Here is a 26450-nt window from a genome sequence, read left to right as displayed (position 1 = left end):
GAGACTCCACACCTCAGTCAGGATGGGGTGTAAATGTCCTGCTGTGCTGCTCGTTTTGGGGTTGGCTGACTTGATTACCAGCACAGGCCTCGAGTACCTTTGTGTCTCTATTTTACATGGGTTAGGACAAGCTGAGATAAGTGTAGAGGAAAAATGTAGTTCATTTAGTGTGTTGACACTGTATGCTAGGTGCTATGAAGATTGAAGTTTTTCATTTGTGTTTCTAGAGCAAGTAGATCCTAGGATGCTTCTGACTTACTAGCCTACTTGATTTGTTTCCATTCAGGGCTTACTCCTTGCTCAGAGAGGGGTTATGCACAGGAAGATAATTGTGTTGAGTGTGTATTTTTAATCAGCTGGTAAACTAAGAGCTCTTCCTTTTCCCTTTCCCATAAATCCTTTGGTGGAACAGTATGAGGGACGTTCTCTCCAGGGTGGGTAACACACAGATCACCTGCCAAACTCATTAAGTGCTGAATTTGTAGTTTCCAAGTCAGGATAGGCACTACTGACAGTTCTAATTCTAGTTTTCTCTTTAAAGGGGGAGACATCCATTCATGGGACTGCTGCAAGCCCCAAAGAAGGTCATGAGGAGGGGTCAGAAAATGACCATGGAGTGCCTTCGTCCAAAAAGATACAGGGGGAGCGTGGAGGAGGAGCAGCCCTCAAGGAGAATGTGTGTCAGGTAGTGTTCTTGAAGAAATCTCTTTGAAACTATCTCACTGTAAAGTATTTTTGTGTAAGTTTTGGGACACATTGGTGCCCCAGGTAAGCCCAGGTAGCCTCCAAGTGCTTATTGTAGAACTTATCAGCTTTTTGTGCTCTTTATCAAGCATTTCTCCTGCAATAGCCTTTCTTCTTCTTAAAGTTCACAGAGGTTAGGGAGTTGTGACCAGTGTAAGATAGATTTTAGCCAATGTTGGGTATCAGGGAATGGATGGTAAATTACAGTGGTTATACACAAACTACCTGAATTAACTTACACAAGGAAAATGCAGCATTTTACCCCAGGGGGTCTTTGCCAGCAGTTCTGGCCAGCATGGGGGTTGCTGCTGTCTGGGATGCTGCAGGGAAGAAAATTGCTCAAGCTGATACCGTGTTTCTTTCCCACAGATCTGTGAGAAGCCAGGGGAGTTGTTGCTGTGTGAGGCGCAGTGCTGTGGTGCTTTCCACCTGCAGTGCCTTGGGCTCTCCGAGATGCCAAAGGGCAAATTCATCTGCAATGAGTGTTCCACAGGTAGGGCAGCCTCTGTGAGTGCAGGACTTGTGGGCTTACCTGGTGCTTCCTTGACTGATGTCCCTGCTATAGGGCTGCTGAGTAGCTCTCAGTCCTCAGATTATTAGTTTGATGTCTGATAATGACTTTCTAACTAGAATCATAGAATCACAGGGTGATTTAGGTTTGAAGGGACCTTAAAAATCATCAAATTTCCCCCCTCTGCCACAGGCAGGAGCACCTTCCACTAGACCAGGTTACTACAAGCCCTGTCCATCCTGGGCTTGAACACTTCCAGATACGAGGCACCCACAGCTTCTCTGGGCAACCTGTGCTAGGTCCTCACTACCCTCACACATAAGAATTTTTTCCTAGTGTTTAATCTAAACCTACTCTTTGTTGATTTTAAACCATTAATAACAGCTTCATATATTTACCAGCCTTACTGTTGATTCAGACTTGGTGTACGGAGAAGTGAATGTCCATGATCTGCTGGGAAAGAGACAAATTCTTACCTGGGACTGTGAAAAGTGGTCTGGTGGGGAGGAGGAGGAGTCTTTTTCAGGCTGGAAAGGAGGAAATCTCAAAGTAGGGTTATTGATTTTTTTTTTTTTTTTTATTTTCTTCTTTCCCTGGCCTGAAGTGCCAGCTGTAATAATATTCATTTTGATGTGGAGTTGTACTGCAGCTTCAGGCCAAACCAACCTGGTGCAGAGACATGTGCTCTGGGATGGGTGCAGCAGGCTGGGAAGTTGTGCTGTGCTATTAGGCAGCCTGGTGACAGCATCAGATCCTCATTTAGCCCTCCTGTGTGACCAGTGCATTGCTCTTTCTCCAGGGGTCCACACCTGCTTTGTGTGCAAGAGCTGCGGGGAGGATGTGAAGCGGTGCTTGCTGCCCCTCTGTGGGAAGTATTACCACGAAGCCTGCATACAGAAATACCCACCCACAGTCATGCAGAACAAGGGCTTCCGCTGCTCCCTGCACATCTGCATGACCTGCCATGCTGCTAACCCAGCAAACATCTCCGCCTCTAAAGGTACCTGAGTCCTCCAGGGTGGTCTGGAGGGGTGCAGTCACCCGGTGTTTCATGTTTCTTTGTTTCATGTCCACCTGGTTCACCAGTTCTTTGCGTTGTTGTCTTTGTGACCTTTCCACAGCACTGGCTGTGTTTGCTAAGGAATAGCTGCTCCCAGGGGAGTGGAAGGGGTGGTGTCAGACTGTGAGGCTCGGCAGCACTCCCCATGGTCGGACACGGCAGCTGGAATGTTCTAAGGCTGTCCAGAGGCTCGGATTCCTGCACGCCCAGCCTTGCCTCAGGCCTCAGTGGGTTTTTGAGTAAATCTCTGGAGCTGTACAGACACGCTCGTGTTTCTCCCACCTGCTCCTCACTGTGCCAGTGCTGCAGATGGTGCCTTGCTTAGCAGCACAGGCTGTCAACACAGCAGCATCAAGAGCAGCACAGGGCAAACTATGATATTGTTCTACTTATCCATTTTTTTCTATGTAAACTCTCATCTGGTAGTGGAGACACCCTTGGGCTAAGCTTCCCAGGCAAACATTTGTTTGAGCTGTTTGCAGCAATACCTTGACCTTTATTTCACATTATCAAACTCAAAACTTCCGTGAATGCTGTGTTTATTTGCTTCTAGATCTGCCTTTCTTTAATCCATGGTATCTTAAGATGGGTGACAATAAGACTGGCTCTATTTTTTATCCTCAGAGTCCATGTCAAAGTTGGCTTTTTTGCCTCCATTTATCAGTATTTGGTGTAGAAAAGAACACCAAGGCCAAAAGCCCACAGCCAGCCACTTCCCCACTGATCATTTGTTGACTGGCTGCTGCTTCTTGGTGGTCACATTTACCCCTTTTCTCCTACCTCTTCTTCCTGTTTATAATCTGCTGTGGGGAACTGAAATCGGGCTCTCAAAAACCTCACATAAACTAGGCCTGTAGGGAAGTCTGAATTGCCTGGAAGTTCTGGAATTTCAGGATAAAATCTGATAAACAAGAGGCAAGTGCTGGTGTTTTCAGAAGCTACATGGATTGATTTCATTATGTGCAGCTAAGCACTTGGAACACCCCATCTGTAATTACTGTCGGAGCTGATTCAGTAATTATTTGTGTATGATAGGAAGCAGTCCCAGTCTGTGAACTCTTGAACTGTTTCTGCACGGCATGCAGGAGGTTTTTCACTTCTAAATAATACAATTTTATCTATGGTATAGGTATTACAGATTTTCTAATTTTATCTATATTTAGTTATATTAAGTAACTTAATAGGAATCCAGTGAGTATATCATGGGTGGTCTATAAAAATTAAAGGTTAGCTTCCTTCTCCAAAGCTCATTTTGAGCTTAGGTATGAGCTTAGAGTCTAGTTGGAATAGGAAAGAGTGGTGATCCTGCAGAGGCTCACTGTGTTGTGGCTGCCAGGTCGCCTGATGCGCTGTGTGCGGTGTCCGGTCGCGTATCACTCCAACGACTTCTGCCTTGCCGCCGGCTCCGTGGTCCTGGCCTCCAACAGCATCATCTGCCCCAACCACTTCACTGCGCGCAGGGGCTGCCGCAACCACGAGCACGTCAACGTCAGCTGGTGCTTTGTCTGCTCAGAAGGTGAGATGGCCAGCGCTGGGTCCTCAGGGAACGCCCTGGCAGGGGTTCGGTACAAAGGGCAGAAGCTTTTCCCATCCAGAATGTCCCAATGGGAACTGCAGAGAACAGACTGCCTTCCTGTCTTTCTGCATTTAAGTGCAGCTTCAGACTAGGACCTTTTCTGGATCCCTTTTTTACCATGAGTAGGGCTCAGCTTTTGAAAAGGGCTTCCCCCAGGGCTTCTCCCCCAGGAGACCATCATTCCCTTTTTCCAGGTCTGTCTGGCAATGGGGAGTGCAGGGCTTCTGCACAGTGACTGATAAATTCCTCCTCCTTCTCTTTGCAGGGGGCAGCCTTCTATGCTGCGAGTCGTGCCCGGCTGCGTTTCACCGTGAGTGTCTAAACATTGAGATGCCAGAGGGAAGCTGGTATTGTAATGATTGCAAGGCAGGCAAAAAGCCACACTACAAAGAAGTAGTCTGGGTGAAAGTTGGGCGCTACAGGTAGGTGAAGATAGAACAGACTTGTCCCTATCCCTTCTTCATGCAGTGCTCATGGTGATGGAGGTGAGAAGCTGCCCCTCTCTGCAGGGTTCATTGCAGCAGGCCTCTGGTTTTTTTGCATGCACATTGCTGGTAAAACATGAGCTTTCCACCTCCAGTAGCCTCTTTTCTCCCCACCAGCCTTGCTGGTAGCCCTCACACACTTTTTCCCATGTCTCCATGCAGTAGCATACTTTTGAGGTGGCTGGAAGTGGGGGAAGCCAGAGGTTTCATCTGCCCTTCCCTGTGTTGCAGGTGGTGGCCAGCTGAGATTTGCCATCCTAGGACAATTCCTGTCAACATCCAAAAAATGAAACATGACATCGGTGAGTTCCCTGTGCTGTTCTTTGGCTCCAAGGACTACCTGTGGACCCACCAGGCTCGTGTGTTCCCTTACATGGAAGGTGATGTCAGCAGCAAAGACAAGATGGGGAAGGGCGTGGATGGCATATACAAAAAAGGTAACTTGTCTTCATCCAGGGAAGTACAGGGTCTTTCCCTCTTCATTCCTCTTTGGAAAAGTGTCAGTCTTGCAGCAGAGAAAAATGTCTTCTTATAACTGAAGTTAAATTTGTAGAATGAGCTGCTGCTTATGTATCATTCAGGATGCTCAGAGTGTGTGGGTGACTCCCAGAGAGGGAGAAGGGTGGGTAGATCTCAAACTCTTGTCCAGCTCTGACATAACATCTCAAAATTCAAGTGAGCTGCTGCTGTGTCAGCTTCCCTCTGTGTAATGCAGTCATTATCTTGGTATAAAAGTGCACTTGAGAGTTGTGGTTGCAGCTGCTTGGCATCTCTGCCCAGGAGGGCAGGCAAAGATAGCCAACAGATGGGATGCTTCATCACCCATGAGCAGACCCCTGACAGTAATTTCTGCACTTCCCTCCTGCATTTTCTTCACCCTCCTCTGTTGAACCTTGTAAGCACTGGGTTGGGCAGTGGCTGCCCAGCTCTGTGCAAGCAGAGGGAGTTCCTTATAACAGGGCCTGTTCTCTCATTTAGCTCTTCAGGAAGCTGCTGTGAGATTTGAAGAGTTGAAGGCACAGAAAGAACTGAGACAACTTCAGGAAGACAAAAAGAATGACAAGAAACCTCCTCCCTACAAACACATCAAGGTGAGGGGAGGTGGTGGGGGGCAGGTGCGGAAGAGAAGTCTTGAGCTGTCGGTGCAGGTGATTCACAGGTATACAGAAACATTTCTGATGTTTGGGTGTCTGGCTGTTCTTGAAGGTTTCTTTGATCCTCTTTCCATCCTCAGCAAGCTGGGCTGCAGTAACAGAGGTGCTCTGATTTGCTGGAATAGATTGGGTCATGTCTGTGCTGTCCATGTCATTTGTGTGGTCTGAAGGAAGTGTCTCTACCTTGAGAACTCAGGGCAGAGGGCTGCTAATGTTCAGTATGGTCAAATGCTGCTGATGGCAAGGTGGGCAAACCCGGTGGTGCAGGAGAGGAGGTGGTCAGGGTACAGTGCAGCAGGGCTGTGTGGAGGGTGGTAACCCACAGTATCTTCTATCATCTCTGCTCTTGTTTTATATCTGTCTCTGTATCAGTTGGTGACTGAAACAGATCTACAGGCTGCAGTATCAACCTTTTCCCTCAGTTTTGGAGAACTATTCATGTTAAGGGCTGTCAGTTATTGTTATTGTTGTTATTAATATTAATATGTTAGAGCAGTAGTTGAAGTCCTACAGGATGGAGGTGACTTGAGAGGAGAGCTGGGGCCAAGCATGTGCTTGTCTGAGAAGTGGATCCCAACTGACCAGAAACCCATTGACTCAGGGGCTGTGTTCTTTATTTTATTGCTTCTGTCTGCTCCTTCCCTTTTTTATGTGGTAGAATATAAAAGCTTGACTGATTTCTGTCACTTTTTCTATCTAGCTAGGATTTTTAGGCAGGTATATCCTGCATGAGTTACTATGTGGTGTAAAGAGCACAGCTGAATGCTGTGGCAGCAGTATGGTCCAGGCAGCTTCAGTGGAGGAAGTAGTTTCTCATTATAGCTATTTTTAGGCCTCTCTGGCCGCAACATGAAGGAACTTTGGAAGCAGTTTAGAGCCTTTGAAATATCCTTTTATATAAATAATGACGGTTGTGGTCATTAGTCATGGCAGCCTTTCTGAGGTCTGGGTGCAAGCTGTTTGTCTCTCTGAAAGCAAAGCAGTTTGCAGGAGCAGATGGTGAACTGGAGAAGGCTTCAGGGTGGAATGGCTGAAGCTGTTTGTGTCCACTCCTTCTAAGGAGATCAGCACCTCGAGTCCATCCCAAGGAACACCCACACAAGAGGCTGCTGCAAAATATACTTGGGATTGTTCATCACGTCAAGCTTGTGACTAGTCCAAGCATTGCCCTGTTTTTTTCCAGCAGTGCCTCAGAGAGTAAGGCAGGTATTCTGGGCATGTGTCATGTGGAGTGGCGGTGCCAATGGTGGATTGACACAATCCTGTGAGTGTTGCCACTCTTAATGAGGTGATGAGTCTGGGTAAGAGATGGGAAGCAGCAGAGGAGAACCCGAATGACAAGGAATGTTGGAGGTGGGACGCAGTTCTAGGAGGAAGGTGGGGGAGACTGTGTTGAAGAGATTAATGAGGGATTTCTGCAGGGTTTGTGTTTAAACAAAGGGGGATCAGGACCGGGCCAGCCTCAGGCAGGCTGTCAGTGTGGAAACTCTGTGGGTGGGACTAAGTAACTTAAACGGGGCCTGGAATAGTTTTGCTAAAATCCCTTCCTTTCGTGTTCTGGGAGAGGAAAGCAAGACAATGGTTCACCCAGGGAAAGGAACAGCAAGGAGCTTTTCTTCAGTGTCTCTCTCCAAAGTCCTGACTCTCTGTTGCCTGCTTTTCAGCGTTCGCTGCCTTTAACCAAACCCCAAGGACCCAGCTCATGCCACAGACACGCCAGTCGCTTCTCCACATGGTGCTGCACTCTGCTTCCTTCTGGAGCGGTTTTTAGAGAGCTCCTTGGCTTAACTCTGAGCTCCTCTTTGGGCCTTCCAACCCCAGTCTTGTCTGGTTTGGCTTCCATTTACATCTGCAGGACAGTTGGGTAGGGAGGTAACTGCATGGTAGGCCTTCTGTCACAGGTGTGACAGCTGAGAGCACAAACCAGCTTGAAGGTAACATTCAAAAAACAGGGCAGTAAGGGAAAGCTGAGGAAAAGCACCTGACACTCAGACTGGAAAATGTTCAGTTTGATGCAGAATGTTTGGTTTGTTGCTGATCACAGGGATGATGTGTACCCAGCAAGAGCACTGGGTTGGCCACCTGAGCTGGATGTGGGCTCAGTGATTATGGGAGGGGGACACTTGGCAGCCTCTCACCTTTCCAGGGTCACAGAATACACATTGCACCAGGTGATGTGAATGGGGAACCTTCATCCTCCTGAGCTCTTTCCTCTAACCTTCTGCCTCTGGAAATAGCATTCCCAGAAGTACAGCTGTGCCTGCACTTCTGTCCTGCCCCTCGCTGTCACTAAGTCACTGCAGCCTGTCAGCTCGTAGGCAAGGGTGGAGTATAGAAGTGCCTGTCGGGGTAACCTACAGCTCCCAAGAGCTCATGTTCCTGGTGTGCATTGAAGGTGAATCGGCCGGTGGGGAAGGTGCAGATCTTCACTGCAGACCTGTCCGAGATACCGCGCTGCAACTGCAAACCCACGGACGAGAACCCCTGCGGCCTGGACTCGGAGTGCATCAACCGCATGTTGCTGTACGAGTGCCACCCCATGGTGTGTCCTGCTGGTGAGCGCTGCCAGAACCAGTGCTTCTCCAAGCGCCAGTACCCCGAGGTACAGATCTTCCGCACGCTGGCACGAGGCTGGGGCTTGCAGGCCAAAACAGACATCAGGAAGGTACGTACGCTCCTTCTGTGTCAGTCTCTCTCATCGCTGCTCTCTTGATCACTCGTGGTTTGAAAACTGAATTAGAAAAAGACTTCTTGCTGTAGAATGCCATTTAGAAAAAAATATTGATGAATTTAATGTTTCCAGTCTTGATAAGAGTGTTCTGGCTCAGCTGACTGAGAAAATGATTTGCATGTTGATGTCCCACAGGGTAAGAAAGGTGATTGCTTGGTCAGTCTGCTTGTAAGAACAATGGGATGGTGCTCAGGATTTCCAGATGGGGAACAGTGATTATTCCTCCCCCCTGTTCTTGACTAGCCAGGCTTATCCAGCATGAGGGTCTTGTGTCAGAAACCAGGGCTTGGATCTTAAAAAAGGGCAGTGTCTTGGAGATGGCTGTTATTACTTCTGAAACTGATTATCTCTGCCTAAAACACTTGTATGTATTTTTTAAATGCAAAGAATAGTAATTCTTTGGACATACATCTGTGCTGAATAAAGGAGGAAGAATGTTAAATCCAAAAGAGCGCCAAAGCTAATAAAGGATGAAGTGAAACAGAGGACTATTAGCATAGTAGGAGAAGAATGTCTGAAAAAGGAAGAGGGATGACATGGTAAGAGGAAGGCCTTGATAGAAGAGGCAAAATGTGAATCTGTCTTGTTGAAAACGTTGCTGCCTGCTGTGCAGGCAGTTAAAGGATGTTTCTGCCATTCCATGTGCTTGTTTCAGCAGTCTGGAAACAGAAACACTCTGTTATTTAGTGGAGGGGACCTATTAGCCCCACTGGAGCAGAGCTGGGGTTCTCTTTAATGACGAGTACGGTCTCTGCAGTACTTCAGCACAGGAGAACTCCATGGATTCACTGCAGGAGCAGGTGCCTCAGGTGCATCCTGCTGCTCCATGTGGCTGGTCCCCAAAGGGATATTGTTTTCAGCTGGAATGCAATTAGGACAGTGCTTTGAGCTTTGCAGCAAAGTGCTGCTCTTGTGGTTAACTTCTGTGCTGTCCCTGGATGCTAATTCTTTCTTTGGCACAAAGAATAACCTGATGGTCACAGTTCTTTATTTGTTTTGAGTTATTTGAGCATGTGAAACGGATGTATGGTCCAGGGCTCTTGGTGAAGGTTATAGGTCAAACTGGCTGCAAAGCACAGGGAGAGATCTTTAGGAAGGAAACAGGAGCTAAGTTCTAGCACAAAGGTGGACATTCCTCCATCCTGCAGATAATTTGTCTTGTCTTACCAGCTTGTTGTTTTCTGTCTGGCAGGGTGAATTTGTTAATGAGTATGTTGGGGAGCTAATTGACGAAGAGGAGTGCCGAGCCCGAATCCGCTACGCTCAGGAGCACGACATTACCAATTTCTACATGTTAACACTGGATAAGGTATGTGCAAAGAATCTCTTGCCAGTGTCCTAAACAGAAGTAAAAAGATGGGAAGGAATGCATGATACTGTCTAGTAAAAAGGGGCTAAACATTGCTGATGAGCGTTTCCTCTGAAATGACTGAATTAACCTGTAGTAGAGGAGCTTCAGGTTGGATTTCAGGGTTACAAGGAAAGTCTGAACAGATATGGCCTGAGTTTGTTCAGAAGAGGTGAGAATCATTGTCTGAGGACCGTAAATTCTGCATCAGCATAAGAGGCTGAATTTGGGAACCTTGGAGAGCCCAGAACAGGGCTGGTGTGTGCCAGAAGAGACATCAGCCCTCAGACATACAAGTTATAGGCACAGCATGACCTTCATCTAAGTTCAGATCTCAGGTCTTGCTGTTCTCAGTAGAGTGATGGATTTAGTTACACCCACAGGCTCCCCAGTGGGTCCTGCAAGCCAGGTTGTTGCTATGAGCTCCTGATTTTCAGAGGTTTAAGTGGTTTTGTCAGCTGCTTTCCGCACTTTGTCACTCAACCATGGAAAGATGAGAAGGAAACCATGAGAGCAGACATGGGGAGGAAGCTGTTGAGTGCGGGACAGGATAACAGTGACTGCTTTATATCTTTCCCCTCATCCTGCTGCAAGTTCACACTCACCATACCTTGTTCTCCTTGTCTGGCTGGTGAGGCAGACCCAAGTGTTAATATCTCCCTCATTACTACAAAAGCAAATCTCAGTTGCAGCTTCTCTGTCCTCCCCAGCCCTGTAACAAGCTGTCCATCAGTCTACCTCAGCTTACACACTCTTCTTGTCTTCCTTCTGTACACTGACATGTAAGAAATGGGAACTGCTGCTTCGCTTTTAAACAGAAGTTGGGGCCAGGAACCACAAGCACTGCCTTGGAAGTGTGCTGGGGTGGTATTTATCCAGTACTGATGCCACGGGGAGACCTTGTTTCCCAGAAAGCACCAGTGGCACTGTCCTGGCTGTTTGGGAGCCCTGTGTCTTTGAGGAGAAGGATGATGTGCAGGAGGTTGTGTTGCCATGTGATCTGCCAGCACTGGCCAGAGGCATCAGAGCTGGTTGGTTGCAGTTGATGACAGATGACTGAAATGTGGTTTTCTGGGTGGTTTGTGGGGTTTTTTTGCAATTCCAGGATCGAATCATTGATGCTGGGCCAAAGGGCAACTATGCTCGGTTCATGAACCATTGCTGCCAGCCCAACTGTGAGACTCAGAAATGGTGTGTGAATGGTGACACTCGAGTCGGGCTCTTCGCACTTGTAAATATCAAAGCTGGTAAGGAACACACTGTCAATGCCTGCAGTAGCCTCGGGGGTTCTGTAGGGAAGAGGGAGGGTTTGTAATTTCTTGGAAAGGGGTTTAATTTTTATTTTCATATGGGTATTCATGAGGCTTAACAGCAGCACTAATGTGATGAAATACACAGAGCCCCGGTGTCGGTGGAGGCTGATACAGGGCCCTGCTACAGGATTAATGTCCTTTTTAGCTGTAAAATGTGGTAGGGGTGAGGAATTGCACTGAATTTTCAATCTACACACATCTATGGGGACATTAATAGTTTGGTGTCCTTGTGTAGTGGTGGCAGTCATTTGTGACATTATATTTAAAAAGTGTTTTTACTTCAGCAGTAAAACATTTTACTCTCTAATTCATTAACTTGGTTTTGATCTGCTTTTGTGCCAGGGACTGAGCTGACTTTCAACTACAATCTGGAGTGTTTGGGAAATGGAAAGACCGTTTGTAAGTGTGGTGCCCCAAACTGCAGTGGCTTCCTAGGAGTAAGACCAAAGGTATGATGCATCCTTTAAGCTTTTGTTCTTCCAAATCACCTCTTTGCATAGATAAGTATCATTCATTGGTTGCAGAGGTTTCAGGTTGAAGAGATCATTTCAGTGTGGCCATGGGAGCAGTGTTTGAAATGAGTTAATTATTTGAGTATTCATTCTGAGAGAACAAATCTTAGTCTTCAGTTATCAGAGTTTCTATAAATAATGACAGGAAGATTTATTTTACACTGAAAGAACAAAAGAAAGAGTTTTGGGGTTTTTTTTAATTTTTTTTCCCATTTTTTCCTTCTTTTCATGACAATTTCCATAGCAGTAGAGGAGCAAAGGACAGGCATAGGAAAGACCAAGAAAACACAACTCAGGCCATTTCCCAAAGTAAAGGCTTGAGTAAATTGTGTGCATGCATGGAATGCCAGCAAACTCACATTCCTGTACACTGAAGTTGTTTTAGAGCCAGAAGGCTGCTACCTCACCGTCTATTCTGCAGTAAAGTTCTTGGTTTTATTCTGGTTTTAATGAAGTGTCCAATTTTTACACATCAGACAGACATAAGAAATTTGCCATATCTGTGGTAGAAAAACCACCAGCTTTTAGAACTCACTGACTTTTTGAGGGCTTTGATTTGTAACTGTAATGTTGCAGTAGCAGGAATTGATTTCAATTACCTCCTTGTGTGAGCTGGTTCTCACTGGGAAAAGGAAATAACAGGAGCAGTTGGCCAAGTTCCCAGCTGTCACCCGCTAAATCTATGTCTCAGCTGTTGGTTTGTTATAAGTTCTTCACCAACTCAGTCTGTAATCCCTCTGCTCTGGCATGTGGATCCTGCTGGGACCACAGTTAAGGGTTAAAACCTCCAGCATCAGTTGTTGAACCCCATCAATATAAAGGGACGATTTTATAAATTGTTCAGAGATTAGTTCTTCAGAAAAATTAACTTATAAAAATAAAAAATGGATGTCTTCAGAAGCTGACAGCTGAGGCGAGTTGCACATCTGATGTATTTAGTTCTTTTTCAGGTTTCGATTTAAAGTTCAATTGATTTTGTGCTGCCCCTGTGTCATACATGGTTTGACTGTCATTTTTGCCTTGAAATTGCAGGTTGCACAGTGGAAATCAGAGAAAGGTGCCCTTTAGTTGGCATTCATGTTCCATTGTGATATCTGAGGCGACTCATTCCATCCTGATGAGATGGGCTAAAAACAATACAGAGAAAAGAGTACCTTGGGGTGGTTTTTAAAAAAATTCTCCTCACAATAGATGCATTTTTAAGCTTCCTGAAGATACAGCAAGACAAAACTGATTATACTCAAGTTCACTCTTAAAAGTGCCTTCTAACTGGGAGTGTGGAAGAATGTTTGGGAGCCTATTGTACTGCAGGGAGCAAGTGGGAATCGCTTAGTCCAGCTGTTAGACCTCTCTTAGACATTCAAATTAGCTGTGAAGGGATTTTCTTGTTCTCTTTGTAATTACATGGCCAAGGAAGTAGGCGCTGAAAATCGGTGGCATAGTTTAGATGGAGGCATTCAGTGCCTGCATTTTCAGTGATAAGAAAGGCCTGGCTTGTCCCCATTGTCAGGGGGAATGATGGTATGAAAGCAGAAACATCCACATGCGAAGGGGAAGGAAACAGTCAAGAGATATAACTCCTTGTTGACAGGAAAGCTGGGTAGCCAACTGCAGAGTTCTGAAATTATAGGTCTGGAGACCAAGGTTTTTAAATGTTTTGGTGATGGAAATATTATGCACAGTGTTTATGCAGAATAAAGGATGTAAGAATTGCTTCATAGGCATTGTCTCAGCACACAGAGATGTCCTGCATGGAGAACACATATTTGAACACAAGGAGATATAGAAAATGGCACAGAATTTACCTTATGTCTCCTTAGATAAACTAAACTAATGGTGCTTTGATAAGGTCAGGACTGGAGGCAAGAAGCATCATCTTTGTGGAGTTGAGTGTTTGACAGAATGGGAGGTTCAGCCTGGCTTGGAGGGGGCTTGGAAGAGCAGGGTTGGAGGAAGCCTTAGGCCAGAGAAGAGAGCATTTACTTGCCTGTCCTGTGTCCAGTTGTAGTTACTTCACTACACGGATAATTTAACTGTACTGATGATGCAGGGTTCGGTTGTCATTGGCGTGGGAGAGTGAGAGGATGGGGCAGTTGCAAAAGAGTAACTGAGTATAGGGGGAATGGAGATTGGATATTCCACAGTACACACCTGGGAAGGTTAACAGAAGAAACAAATCCACCATGAGAAGGTTATGGCTGGGCAGTTGTGATGGAGAAGGAGCCACTGTGCAGCTCAGCTGCCACAGGACTGAGGTGTGGTGTGACAGCTGTGGAAAAGGCAAATGGGGGCAGTGCTTTGGCGGAGTCCCCTGTTCTTTTGGCTAAGTGTTGATGTTTGTGTACACTGCCTGTGAGGTGTTATCTGAGGTAGCATGTGTAATTCTGTAACCTTTCTTTGGGATAAGTATACTCAGTAAGGGCAAAGAAAAGCCACTGGGAAGACTGAGTATGCTGACTGAAAGTTTCAGTTTGCAATTAGGAGAGTGTCCCAGAGGTTTCTTCAAGGAGATAGAAAAGTTTCAAACGTTGAACTTGGTGATCTTGGAGGTCTTTTCCAACTGTAAAGATACTGTGATTCTGGTGCAGAAGAGCAGCATTGACATAAGTCTAAACTGATGACAGATAAATTCAGACTGAAGACAGAGAGGGAAGTGATGAATGTGAAAAAAGTACAGAAAGGCCCTGGATATAGAATCATTTTGAGTCATGTGTGCCAGGAGGCCTGACTGCTTTGACCTGAAGAGTCTGTGAGAAGTGGAACAAGCTCAGTGACACCAGGCAGCCCCAGCTCCTCATTCTGCTGTTGCTAGTTGTATAAATCCCATATTCAGCCAAGCTTTGCTGCAGGATTTCCAGGCTCTTTGAAAATAACTGGGAGCTTTTTGCTGTAGTAAACTGGTTGCCAAATACTAAGCAGCGCTAGAGATGCTCAGGTATAGCTGGCAGTAGGATTTCTGTCAGCAGGGTTTGCAGTGGGAAGGGAGCAGATGGATGAAGCAGAGCCCTGCATTAACCCACATTGTTTCACCCACAGAGCCAGCCCAGCCTCAGCGAGGAGAAGTCCAAGAAGCTCAAGAGGCGGCCGCAGATGAAGCGCAGGTCGCAGGCGGAGGTGATGAAGGAGCGGGAGGATGAGTGTTTCAGCTGCGGGGACGGAGGGCAGCTGGTCTCTTGCAAGAAGTCAGGCTGCCCCAAGGTGTACCACGCTGACTGCCTCAACCTCACCAAGAGACCTGCAGGTCAGTGCTCTGCACAGCTGGGCTCTGCTTGGGTCACAGTGTTGGCTCTGCGTGTCCTGGGTGCTGCTCGTGATCTTGCACTCTATTCTCAGCATCTTAACATTTAGAGAAATCTTTCTCCCTTGAACAGACCTTGTTTCCCAAACAACCCAGCCCTGGTTTGTACCCCACTGTGACTGCAAAAAGGTGAGCTAGTTGCTGAAGGGGGAGCTAGTCCTTGCCTAAGAGAGGGTGCTTGTGAACTGACCCCATTCTTGGGGCCTGTCAGAGCATAATCCCAACAATAGCTGAGGTATTGGTCATCACACTGCCTGTTTTCCCAAAGCTGAAGACAGTTGTGAGTCGAATGGTGAGGAGAAGCACTGCTGGAAAATAGGGGTTTGAAAAGAATCTCTTAAAAGTCTGAATAGGCATTAGTTCATATGTAAGAGAAGAGCACCAAAGTATATTCTAGTTTGTGGTGAAATGAGGGCAAAAATTTGAAATTAAAAAGTACTCCAAGTACAGTCCTGCCTCCAGCCTGCTCCCCTGCTTTCCATTTGCAAAGTTTCTCCTAACAGCCTGTCTAAAAGCCACAAAGGATTGCCCGCTCTCTGATACACATTTTTTTACATAGTGAAAAATTGTTGTCTCAGTCCTTTTCTGGCTTATACAAACATAGCCCCAAGTTTTTATTCTTGATCTACTCTGGACTGTGTCCCACTTGCCTACACATTTTTAAAACTGGAAACAAGTATTTTAATAGCATTGCAGCTGAGGCCTTGCTTACTCTGACAGAAGAGAATAATTATATTTTGTTTTTTACATAATATTTCTTCAGAAATTATGTTTTACTTGTTTTGCAAAAATAAGTTACATTGATGTGATGTTGATGGTTTGCTTTATCCTATTTGAGTTTTCATCTTCATCCTTTCCTCATATTTATTTCTTCCTCTTGCAAACCTGTTTTGCTCCTGTCTTTAATTACACCTTTTTGGTGCAAGAGCATTTGTCCAGTTTAAATTCTGAGCCTGTCCAACTGGATTTTTGCAGTCCCTTACAGGCTTGATGTTATCTACCTGTATCTGTAAGAATATTTGCTGTTCTGCTTTCAGAAATTTAAATTATTGTAGAGATTAAAATACACTCCTGAAGGATGTAATTTGAAATGTCTCCTCAGTTTGCCGCAAGACTATTAATAACTGGTTTTTGAGAATGATTTTCAGTCAGTTTTAGCAATTTTACCTTTTTTACACATAGGCAGTGATTTTCATAGCCTACTCCTTAGAGTATCGTTCAGGACATGAAAGGTTCAGCACTTTCTACTTCCAATGTTTCCTCTGCCATGGGCATTGCTGTCAAGTAATTGAAATATCCTGCTTGTTTGCATGTTTGCTAATTGTGTGATCTTACTTCCAAGAGCTCCGGGCTGTCCCTGGAGAGGATGCTTATTCATTAGACCTTTTCATCCTGTCAAAGACCATTAGAGTAGTTTGATAGGATTTATCCTTCCTGCAACAAACTAGCAGGTTTTGGCTTATTTTATTTTCCATCTGTACAAATGACCTCTATAAGGACAGTCCCAGGGTCTCTGCAGTGGCCCAGCGTTGTGTGGCTCTCTCTGGGATTCTGCTGGTGGAGGGGGCAGCACCGTGGGCCAGGAACAGGGGGGATCATGGGAAGTGTTAAACATCCGTACTTGGAAAAAAATGCTGAAAAATTGGAAAAGACACAGAAGAACACTGTGCATATTTTGAGACTGGAACAGAAGCCTTGGACTGGCTTCAAAGGAGGGGAAAAACTTACTACGTGTTGCCTTCAACCCCAGGGGAAAAGCAGCGTGAGAGAGGGGAGTGGAGAGCTGCTGTTGCACAAGTCCAGGGAGCAATGCCCACAGCTGCTCAGTGCTGTGCTGCAGGAACCAGCCTCCCTGGAAAGGAGCTGGTAGCCACAGCCACGGGTCTGTGGCTTTGGTTCAGGCAGGCTGGGAGGTGCTCTGGCCTGGCTGGTGTCCATGGTTGCCCTCTGGCTCAGAGCTCTGTGCCAGGGCTGCTCTGCGAGGAGCTGCTCCCCACAGCAAGGCAGGGAGCAGGAGAGATGGGGGATGTGGAGAGCTGGAAGAGCGCAGAGGCAGGAGGTGTATTTGGAAAAACATCCCTTCTCATCCTGTGATGAGAGGTCAGGAACTCAGCCTGTTGTGTCCATCAACTGGAAACATTTGGTAGAGCCAGCCACAGCCTTGGCTGAGGGAGCAGGAGGCAGAGCCAGTGGGCTCATTACAAGTGAGAAAAGCAGCAATCTCTGAAGTGTAGTGTTGTGTTTTGCCTGCTGGTGGTATTGGTACTGATGGTCAGTAGGTTTGCTGTGAAGATGGAGCTGCTTGGGGGACAGCTTTGTTTTATTGTGGCCATCCATGGCCAGAGGTTAAGGATGTGCTTTTGGGTTCAGAGACAATAGAAACTTAGCCCTTGTGATCACTGCTCTCTCACTTCTTCTTTCTAAAAAACAGGAAGGGATGTTCTTGACACAGAATTATAAGATGAATCTGACACGTTTGCTTAAAAAGTCCTTTGGGTGTTGTGCACAGATAACTACTGCTGTTTTCTATGAAAATCAGAGCTACAGAGATAGGCAAGCTGGGGGTGTGTGCTTCCCTCTAGACACCTCTGTTGGTTAGTGCTGTGCAGGAGCCAGATGGACTTTTGGTCTGAGCTGATGTGGCTTGTGTTTGTCATGATTATCGTTGTCCTTGCTGCTTCTGAGAATGCAGATTTGTGTTAACTGCCTGTCAAGCTAAGGCAGAAAAGTGAAGAGGACATGTAGAATTGTATGTGGGTATTAAAGGAATGTTTTCACTTTCCCCAGAAGTCCCTTTACAGCAGGTCTTTGTCTCTTGCCCATGTCCTACTCCTGAGGTGTGTCTTTTCTCCCGTGTCTGTGCTGTAGGAAAGTGGGAGTGCCCATGGCATCAGTGTGATGTGTGTGGTAAAGAAGCAGCTTCGTTCTGCGAGATGTGTCCCAGGTCCTTCTGCAAGCAGCACCGGGAAGGAATGCTCTTCATCTCCAAGCTGGATGGACGATTATGCTGTACGGAGCATGATCCCTGTGGACCTCACCCTCTAGAGCCAGGAGAAATTCGTGAGTATGCGCCTCCCATAGAAGGCCTGACTAATGGCGAGGACACTCAGCCACCAGAGCAGCTGCCTGCAGAAACAGAGGCAGACACAGACCTGAGTGTTCAGCCCCTGGACAGCCTACCTCAGTCTGTGGCCCTCAGACTGCAGTCACCAGAAAAGCCCCCTGCTACCCTAGCGCTGAGGCTGCCTTCTTCAGACAAGCCCCCCACCACCCTTGCCCTGAGGTTGCAGCCATCAAACAAGCCCCCCACAACCCTGGCCCTCAGGCTACCATCACCAGACAAACCACCTGCCACCCTGGCTCTGAGACTGCCACAGTCAAATAAACCCCCCGCCACCTTGTCACTGAGGCTGAAGCCATCCAACAAACCCTCCACCACCCTCTCACTCCGGCTTCAGCCTTCGGACAAACCTCCCACCACCCTGTCGCTTCGCCTGCAGCCATCAGACAAGCCCCAGGCTGCCCTGTCCCTAAGGCTGCAGTCAGAGAAGCAGCCTATCATTGTAGCACTGCGGCCTCAGCAGCCAGACAAACCTCCCAGCAACGCCGTGCTCTGGCCACTGGACGAGTCCTCCAGTGACGCCTCGCAGCCCCAGCTGCCGAGCAAATCTCCTCCGGGATCTCCGCAGTCCCCGTTGGATGAGTCACTTGTTACTGCTGGTGACCTGCAGCTCCAGCTGTCAGATGAGACTCCTGATGCCCCCGAGGTTTTGGAGTTGTCGGACAAGTCCCTCATTGATAGCAGGGCCCAGCAGCCTGAGCTGCTGGATGAGTTCCCTGTGAAATGCCTGCATCCTCCACTGTCTGACAGACTCCTCGCCACAGTGGGGATGCTGCAGTCCCAGCCGGAGGATGAGCCTCCTGAGGCTGATCAGCTCCAGCTGTTGGACGACTCCTCTGCCCAGAGTCCACAGCCACAGGCTGTGGAAGAGGCTTCCAGCTCTGTGGTGCCACAGGTCCCAGCCTTGGAGATGGCTTCCAGTCCTGAGGTGCTGTGGTCTGTTCCCACTGAAAAAGTCCCAGATTCCCCAGTCTCACGGATCTTGCCCTCAGAGAAGGCTCCTGGATCAGCAGTACCACAATCCCTGCCTCTAGAAAAGGCTTCCTTCTCTGGGGCAGTGCGGGTCCCCGACACAGAGAAGTCTCCCAGCTCTGGGTCACCTCGTCCCCTGCCTCCAGAGAAAGCTGCTGGTTCGGGTATGCCTCAGATCCTGCCCACAGAGAAGGCTCCCAGCTTAGGGTTGCCATGGTCCCTGTCTCCGGAGAAGGCCCCTGGCTCCCGCTCACCACACGTCCTGCCCACAGAGAAGGGTCTCAGCTCAGGGGCCCTTCGGATCCCGCTCACACAGAAGTCTCTTTCCCCCGGGGTGGTGCGGCCCCTTCCTCCAGAGAAGCCTGCTGACTCTGGGACCCTGCGGGCTCTTCCTTTGGAAAAGGCTCTCAGCTCCGGGGTGTCTCGGCCTCAACTCTTGGAGAGGCCCCTCACTCTTACAGCCCCATGGCCTCAGGCATCCGATAAGCTGGCTGCTGCTGTGGCTCCTCGGCCTCAAGCCTTGGACAAGCCTCTAACTGCATCAGCTCCGAGGCTGTTGCTGTCGGAGAAGGCACTGCGTCCTGTCGACCAGAACGCTCAGCTGAAGGAGAGAGGAGCCCCAGCCATGGAGCTGAGTCCCCAGCAGAAAGAAAGGACCGTGTTAGCTGGGGAGCAAATCTCTTGGTCTGCTGGGAAGGTGGTGACACACGTCGGACAAGTACCTTGGCCTTCGGAGAAACTGCAGACGCACGAGCAAAGCCACTGGTCCACCGCGAAAGCCCTGACGCCTGCGGAGCAGCCTTCCCGGACAGCAGAGAAACTACCAGAGCCAACCCTTCAGCCCAGCTGGGAAGTGGCCTCAGCCCCCTCGGAGCAGACCCCGTGGACATCAGAGAGATTGCGTGCATTCGAGCAGACCCCTCGGCCAGCCAGGGAAGCACCGGTGCCCCCGGAGCAGGTGCAGTGGCTTGTCACGAACATTCAGACAATTGATCAGATTGCTTGGCTGGGTGGAAAAGCACAGACTCCTCGGGGGCAGGGCCCTTTGCCTGAGCAAAACACAGCGCTAGCCCGTAACCAGGATTCTGTCTGTCGTGAGTTGGCTGACTCAGAGCCAAAGTGAGGTTGGTGAATATGGGAGGCAGGTTTCAGTCGTTTAATGTTTAGGGAGGGGGAATCTTTGTTTTGTTTTTTTTATTCACTTCCCTGAGCCCAGCCCCTAACCCATGCACATCCCATCCATATTCTCTTGTGACATGAGCAAGGACATTCTCTTAAATCTGAGTCTGGCCCAGCCAAAGGGAGAGAGAGCATCTGTGACCTTTTCCTCTTCCTTTTACAAATGGTGAAGCTGAAATAAAGAGTCCACTCTGGGTAAAAATCTCCAATTCCATTGAAATGGTCACATTACTGATCCAGCATGTTTTAGCTCCAGGTTTGATGTTTAGGTGGGTTCCCAGGCACAGCCAGGGGCCTTGCTCTTGTTACTACATTTAAAGAAAGTGGATCAGTCAGGCTGCCCTGGCACTGGAGATGTTTCAGGGATCACGTGGTAAGCAGTCAGATGTGTGTTCTTGCCAGACTTCAGAAGCAGAGAAGGGTTTTTTTGTCACCTGCCCAGGTCTCTGTCACTGCAGGGCGTTGCTTTACGAGGTTTGTCTGTGTGTTCACTGGGACATGCTGTGTGTGGTTTGCTCAAGGACAGGGATCGTCTCCAGTGAGATGGGAGAGGAGCTCCTGCACTCGCTCAGTGCAGTTTTCTCCAGCAATAGGCAGTATCCATTCAGGCTCCTTTTTTACAGAGCTGCAACTGGCCAAGCCCAAGAAGCGGGAAATCCGGAGGAAGTCAGGGAAAAGAGAGATCTTGGAAGAAGTCATCTGGCAGTTTTTTCATTCTTGTGTCTTAATCCTTTAGCACAGGACACGCGGAGTGTTTTCCTGCACTTGACAACGTAGTGACCCATAAAGCAGCAATAGCGGAGCAGAGCAGAGTGGGTTCCTGGAGGTGCTGAGCACTGCCCTGCAAGGGGGACAGTGCTCCCTTTCAAATTTCCATCCAGTCTCTTCTAGACCTCTGTTGTCAGCGTGAGCCAGCGGACTGAGCAGTCCTTTCTCCCTTTGCCTCAGATGTGCTCAGAATGTTCCCATCGCGCCTGGTGTTGCCAGCAGCAAGCCAAGCCTGTCCCGCTCGCTGCACAGCGCAGAGGCAAGGGTGCCGTAGCTGGATCGGGACCCATCTCAACACCTTCCCCTTGTGTAGCTTCTGGCTTAACTCTTCTACAACCAAAGGAGACTTGAATTAACTGGACTGTGTTGGTGTGCATGTGTGCGCGCGTGTGCGTCCATCCAACTGAATTGTAGTTCTCACACTGGAACACGGTGGGCTCCAGCAGCTGGCTGGCTTTTTTTTCCTCTTCTCCCCTTTACAGTGAAGGCAATATTTAGTACCTGGTGGTCATTGGGCTGGTGTCCAGACTAGGCCTGCTGAAAGCCGTTTACTCAAGCGTTGAGGCAGAAGTTGGCTTGGCTGTGGTGCTCGTGGGGCACACAGTAGAGTCCCAGGGACCTGCAGCATCTTGTGACCAGCGGCACCCTTGCAGGCAGGAGAAGCACAGACCTCCTTCAAAGGAGGCCAGGTGGCACTGCCAGGCCTGGATAGGGTTGGTGTCCTGCCGAGGAAACGCTGCTGACCAGCTTTTTCCCACTCTCACAACACATTACCTCTGTAATTACCTGAACTCCACCGATCTGGGGCTGCAGCCTCAGATCTCTGTGCCGCCGCCAGACCCTTGCGCAGCTCCAGTGTGTGTATCCTTCTCCTTCAGGCAGATCCACAGGCCCCTCCCAGGCAGGGAGAGTTCAGCCCCATGCTGACCTCCTTCCTCCAACATGGGAGCAGGTCCTTGTTCCCTCCTGGCTTGCAAATGCCTGCTGCTCCCAGAGCAGACAGTCATGAGCTTTGCAGTTTTCTATGAAGGGAGGCAGACACCTGTACCAAGACAAGTCCCGATCCATTCTCCTTTCCTGATGTGTGCACCCTGAGACAACGTCCTGCTGTAAAAGGCCGGGTGTGCTGGGCACAGGGGGACATTACCAGTGCTATGGTGCATCTCTTCTCTAGTCCAAATCATTTCAGATCCTTTGTAGAATAGCTCACGACTTGGAAAAGCTTTATGGCTTATGGAAACTTACTTGTTTAATGTTGTTTTTTTCCAGGAAGACTGGCAGGTCAGTTCCTGCTTGCTGCTGAAACTAGGGAAATGCAAGCAGCTTGCATTTCTGCGTGACTCCTCCACAAAGGGAATCAGGACAACTCAGATCCGTTGAGAGAGATTACCTTAAGGGCATTCATTAAGGTTTTTGAATAAAAGTTTTTTTAAAAAATTATGACATTCAGTATATTAAGTATTTATCATGTGTGAGAAGGAAAATAAATCTTGAATTTACATTTATAAGCCTTCCCATGAGCTGGACTTAGTCATGTAGATTGTGTAAGTAGGGTTTCCTCAGTGCCAGCACCCAGCTAGCTCCCGCTGTAACCAGAGAGGTCTCTGCACTGCTCTGTCCACCTCCGCTTCGCATTGTCACGTGTTAACTAGTTACTTGTTTCATGAAAAAATAAACTGTGAATATTTTTGGTGCAGGCTTTTTTAAATCTGTAAAATGGAGAAGTTCTCAGTGAATTCTCACAAGAGCAGGTTTGAAAAAAAAATGAATTCTATAAATCGCGGGCTCGCGTAGCAGGGTGAGGCTCGTGGCAGCCGCCTTTCATGCCAGCAGGTGCTTACCCAAAAGCTTGTTTGGAACAGTGAATGTGGATTAAACAGTTGCATGGCATTTCCCACAGCCTACTTTGTTGCAGCTATTGTCTCTGTTCTTGTCTCCCTTTTCCACAAGGATCCAGGTTTCTGGCTTGCTGCCTTGCAGCTGCTGTTGGAAAGTTGAGTTCAGCATAGCTCGGAGGCTGCTTGGCAAAACTGGTGTTGAGGAACATCGTTGAAGGAAGAAGCCAGGAAGCTGCTCTTCCCTCTTTGTCCTCACTGGAGCCCTGGGTGGTGGTCTATCAGATCAGGGGGGCTTTTCAGAGGGAGTAGTAGTGTTTTTGGGAGTGTCAGGGCTGTTGTGTGTCACATAGACAAGGCCTGACCAGCTGTAGAGAAAGGTCCTAGCAGCCCTGCCCTTGTCCAGCCTGCCCTCATCAGGGAGCTTGAGCTGGGGAACCGCTTCAGGCAGCAAAACCCTTCCTTGTGAAGGAAACACGGGCATCTTCTGTACTCATGGTGACTCACTGAGGTGGCAGCTGGCAGCACTGCCTTGGAGGAGGAGAGGGACATGTCTGTGTTGAAGCAGTTGAGTTTGTTTGCTGCTGTTTGCTGTTGCCTTCAGAATTCAGCCAGTTTGAATCGTGAGGGATTTTAAAAGTAGATGGTAGAGGCAAAGTAACCCATACCCCTGGCAGACTCTGAGAGAGAGCCGCTGCTGCAGCCTCGTGCTGGGGTCACACCTGTGCAGCAGCTTCATGCCAAGGCTGTGATGCTCTCTTGCTGTGTTGGAGGGATACAATCCACCTGGTCATTTAGTCCTGGGTCAGCCCTAATTGCACCTAAGGTGGGTGAGAGGTGACTTCTGTGTTGATTCACTGGTGTGGAGCACTGTAGAAGCAGAGTCAAGGGTGTAATTATCTCTGTCCCTTCCCTGGTGTCCCACGATGGCTCACAGGAATTTTCCAGACTCATTCCCTCTTCCCATTTCTGAAGGAGATGCAGGCTCTGCTCATATATAAACACTTTGCTGGTCAACATCCTGCTGCCAGGAAAACTGCTGCCCCTGCTCAGAGCAGTGGGCTGGGGTCAGTGGCCATGACCTCCACCCCACCTCCAGACCCACTTTAGTGTTGGATTTCCACTGTGGGCAGGAGAGTCCCAGCTGCCCTTTGGTGACAGAGGAGCTCTGATGAGGGATAACAGCGTGGTCAGGGCCTTGTGCCCCCCTCGGGATGAGGGTTGCAGAGGAGGAGCCACCACAGGACCTGTGGGATGTGTGGGCAGGAGGGGAGCAGGCACGGGCCAGTATCCTGGGCCACTTGTCCCATCTTCCCCGGTGCCCACTGTCAGCCAGGGCTCTGGTGAATCTAGCAGGAGAATTGTCACTGGAAGGAATAATCACCTCACCTACTGCACATCTCCAGATACAAATTAGCTCATGATAGCTTGCTTTATTGCTATTCTCCAGTTAAACTTTTCCTATTTAACAAAAAAAAAATCTCACCCGGAATCAGAGTCACTTCAATACACAAAGCATCTGGGTGGTACCATGGGAGCACGAGTTAATTCAGGGTTAAACCCCTGCAGGCAGAGGCTCTGAAGGTGTGGCTGGTGTTAAAATTCGGGAGATAAGAGAGATGGTTGAATGTAAAGGACATTAAAGAACTAAGGTGAGACGGTGCGTTTGCTATAAAAGCTTCAGCTATGTTTCACAGAAAAAAAAAAGAAAAAGAAAAAGCGGCCCTGACCTTGATGCTCTTGGCTCTGTGTTAGCCCTGAGCGTGCTGTGGGTGTGCCCAGCTCCAGTCGGGACACCACAGCCAGTGTTGTGACGGCAGGGGGAGTTTGAGAAACCTCAGACCTTCAACACCTTCCGTTTATTTTTAATTTCAGCCTTAACTTCTGATTTTGCTTGATGTTTGGAATAACCATAATTGTAACCTGCTTGTAAAGTGCTTTGCCCTAAATTACTGATGAGGCTTTCGGCCTTTGCTAGCCAGTGAGTGTTAAAGCAAAGTGGCAAATTGTGCAGCTACTCTGAAAGTATGGGGGGATGCTGTGTTTGATCTCCCAGGCTTTGCCCGCGCTAATTACCCACCCTCCTGTGATAGTGATAACGCTGGTAGCAGCATTTGCAGCCGAGGCTGCTCCTCTTGCAGCAGCACAGCTGGGCTGATGGGTGCTTGGGGCTCCCAGGGCCTGGGACACGGGACACTGGAGCTTGGGGACTGCTCTGCCACACACCTGGCTTCAGCAGGAGTCTCAGCTGTGGGATGGCAGTGCCCTTGCTTAGCAGGAGATGGGGGAATGCAAGATTCCTGCTCCGGGTCCTACAAAAGTGATGTAAGCAAAGTTTGGTGCCGGGGGGGTGGGGGGGGACAGGACAGATTGTGTGAGCTTGGGCTGGAGGAGCAGCAGTGATGGACAGTCCCTACAGCACTGAATCTACCTCCTAGGGAAATCTGAGAAATGGGTGTCACTATGGCCTATTTCAAGGTAAAGTTTTAATCAAGTTTGCCCTTGGCTAAGCCCTTGGGCTATTGTGGTGCTATTGTAAACCGTTGGCAGCTTAGCACAGTAGGGCTGGACTCATGGCTCCTGGCCCACGGGCTGGGGCTTCTTGGCCAGCTGATCCCATCCCCCTGGAGCTGGGGCCGGGCTTCAGCACGTGTGACTGAAACAGGACAAGGAGTGACTCGGTTCCTTCAGTTTATGGTGGTTTTGAGACTCAAACCAGTGTGTCACTGAGCCCCATGGGGAGCCCATGGAGCCACGTGAAGCAAGCAGGCATCTGCTACTGCATGTTCTTTGTGTCTGTTTGGTACTGAGCTGGTTTCAGTTTTTGTTTCTTTTTCTGATGTTTCCGAGTTGTTGACTTCAAAGAACTGGGTTTTGTGTATTCTTTTACACACTGGGAACTTGTTAAAAGGAAAAGCAGCAAGCACTGGGAGGCTCAAGGTGGAGCGTGGCTGGAGCTGAGGGTGGCCCCGGCTGGCGTGGGTGGGAGGTGAGATGTGTTGGCAGCATCGGGAGCAGGCAGGGAGTGGCTCTCCCTGCGAGGGGCCATGGAAGCCTTTCAGCAGTGGAGCTCCCAGCCCTGCATATCCTTGGTGCAGAGCACTGCCCCACCAGCCTGCTCGTTCCCCAGACACCGTGTTGGGCACCGTGCCTCGCTTTTAACGTCCCCTGCCACCCTCCAGCACTGTGTGCTCTTAGCTGGGGTCCTGGCTGCCAGCGAGCCGAGGGCCCTGGGGAGGGTGGCTGCCCACTGCCCCTTTCTCACTGCCCGGGGACATGGGGAGCCACTCGTGGCAGCAGCGTAAGTTGTTCTGGAGCCGTGAGTGAGAAGTTTGCTTGTGGGAGGAACAGAAACTTGGTGTGAGCAGCCCCACACTGCCTTCCTTCCCCTCTGAGGTCTGCTGCTCGCAGTGGCAGCGAATGGGGGTCCCCCACAGACTCCCGTTCTGCAGGCTCAGGCAGAGGGAAACACACCAGGAGTCAAAGATCCCAGCCAAGGCAGGAGCCGGAGCTGGAGCACTGCAGGGGGGACAAGGGGGTGCTCAGCCCTGGCCAGGAGTCGTCTGTCAGTTGTAAGAAGGAATGCCAGAGCAGGTGAGAGAAAACTACATATTTCCAGCATGTATATTATTTTTAGAAGAGGGAGAGGGGAGAGTCTTGGACCATTGATTACTTTCATTTTGCTCCCCTTAGACTGTTGGCTGTGTATGTGAAACTTATAATGAAAAGAGGGTTGCCCTGCCCAGGTGCTCCCAGAACATGTACTGTAATTCTTTGTATATAGAAGAAAAATTACTGTAAAGTAAAGTTTAACTTTACTCTCGATGTCCTCTTGTGGTTTGT

At 48.7% G+C, this 26450-nt stretch overlaps 1 protein-coding gene across 6 annotated transcripts in view; it reads left to right on the top strand.

The window, feature by feature from the left end:
• The window catches only part of NSD1 (nuclear receptor binding SET domain protein 1), a 59898-nt gene extending 33466 nt beyond the window's left edge, over positions 1-26432 (top strand). Inside the window, exons 10-23 of one of the 6 annotated variants that reach the window (XM_088063473.1) lie at positions 542-685; positions 1114-1237; positions 2055-2255; positions 3652-3831; positions 4157-4313; positions 4608-4813; positions 5355-5467; positions 7926-8195; positions 9454-9570; positions 10715-10856; positions 11265-11371; positions 14471-14675; positions 17601-19783; positions 22042-26432. In XM_088063473.1, the coding sequence (XP_087919599.1) occupies positions 542-685; positions 1114-1237; positions 2055-2255; positions 3652-3831; positions 4157-4313; positions 4608-4813; positions 5355-5467; positions 7926-8195; positions 9454-9570; positions 10715-10856; positions 11265-11371; positions 14471-14675; positions 17601-19783; positions 22042-22152 (4260 nt within the window). In that variant the 3' untranslated portion in view covers positions 22153-26432. Of the gene's footprint in view, positions 1-541; positions 686-1113; positions 1238-2054; positions 2256-3651; positions 3832-4156; positions 4314-4607; positions 4814-5354; positions 5468-7925; positions 8196-9453; positions 9571-10714; positions 10857-11264; positions 11372-14470; positions 14676-17600 lie in introns of all 6 variants that reach the window. The other 5 variants (XM_088063475.1, XM_088063474.1, XM_088063471.1 and 2 more) reach the window with 5 other exon arrangements.
• Positions 26433-26450: the final 18 nt, after the last annotated feature.

Source organism: Pseudopodoces humilis, chromosome 17 (genome assembly GCF_049639895.1).
Source record: "Pseudopodoces humilis isolate 2021_Gansu_Grassland_sample_001 chromosome 17, ASM4963989v1, whole genome shotgun sequence".
Taxonomy (NCBI): domain Eukaryota; kingdom Metazoa; phylum Chordata; class Aves; order Passeriformes; family Paridae; genus Pseudopodoces; species Pseudopodoces humilis.
This window is presented reverse-complemented; position numbering and strand designations above follow the sequence as displayed.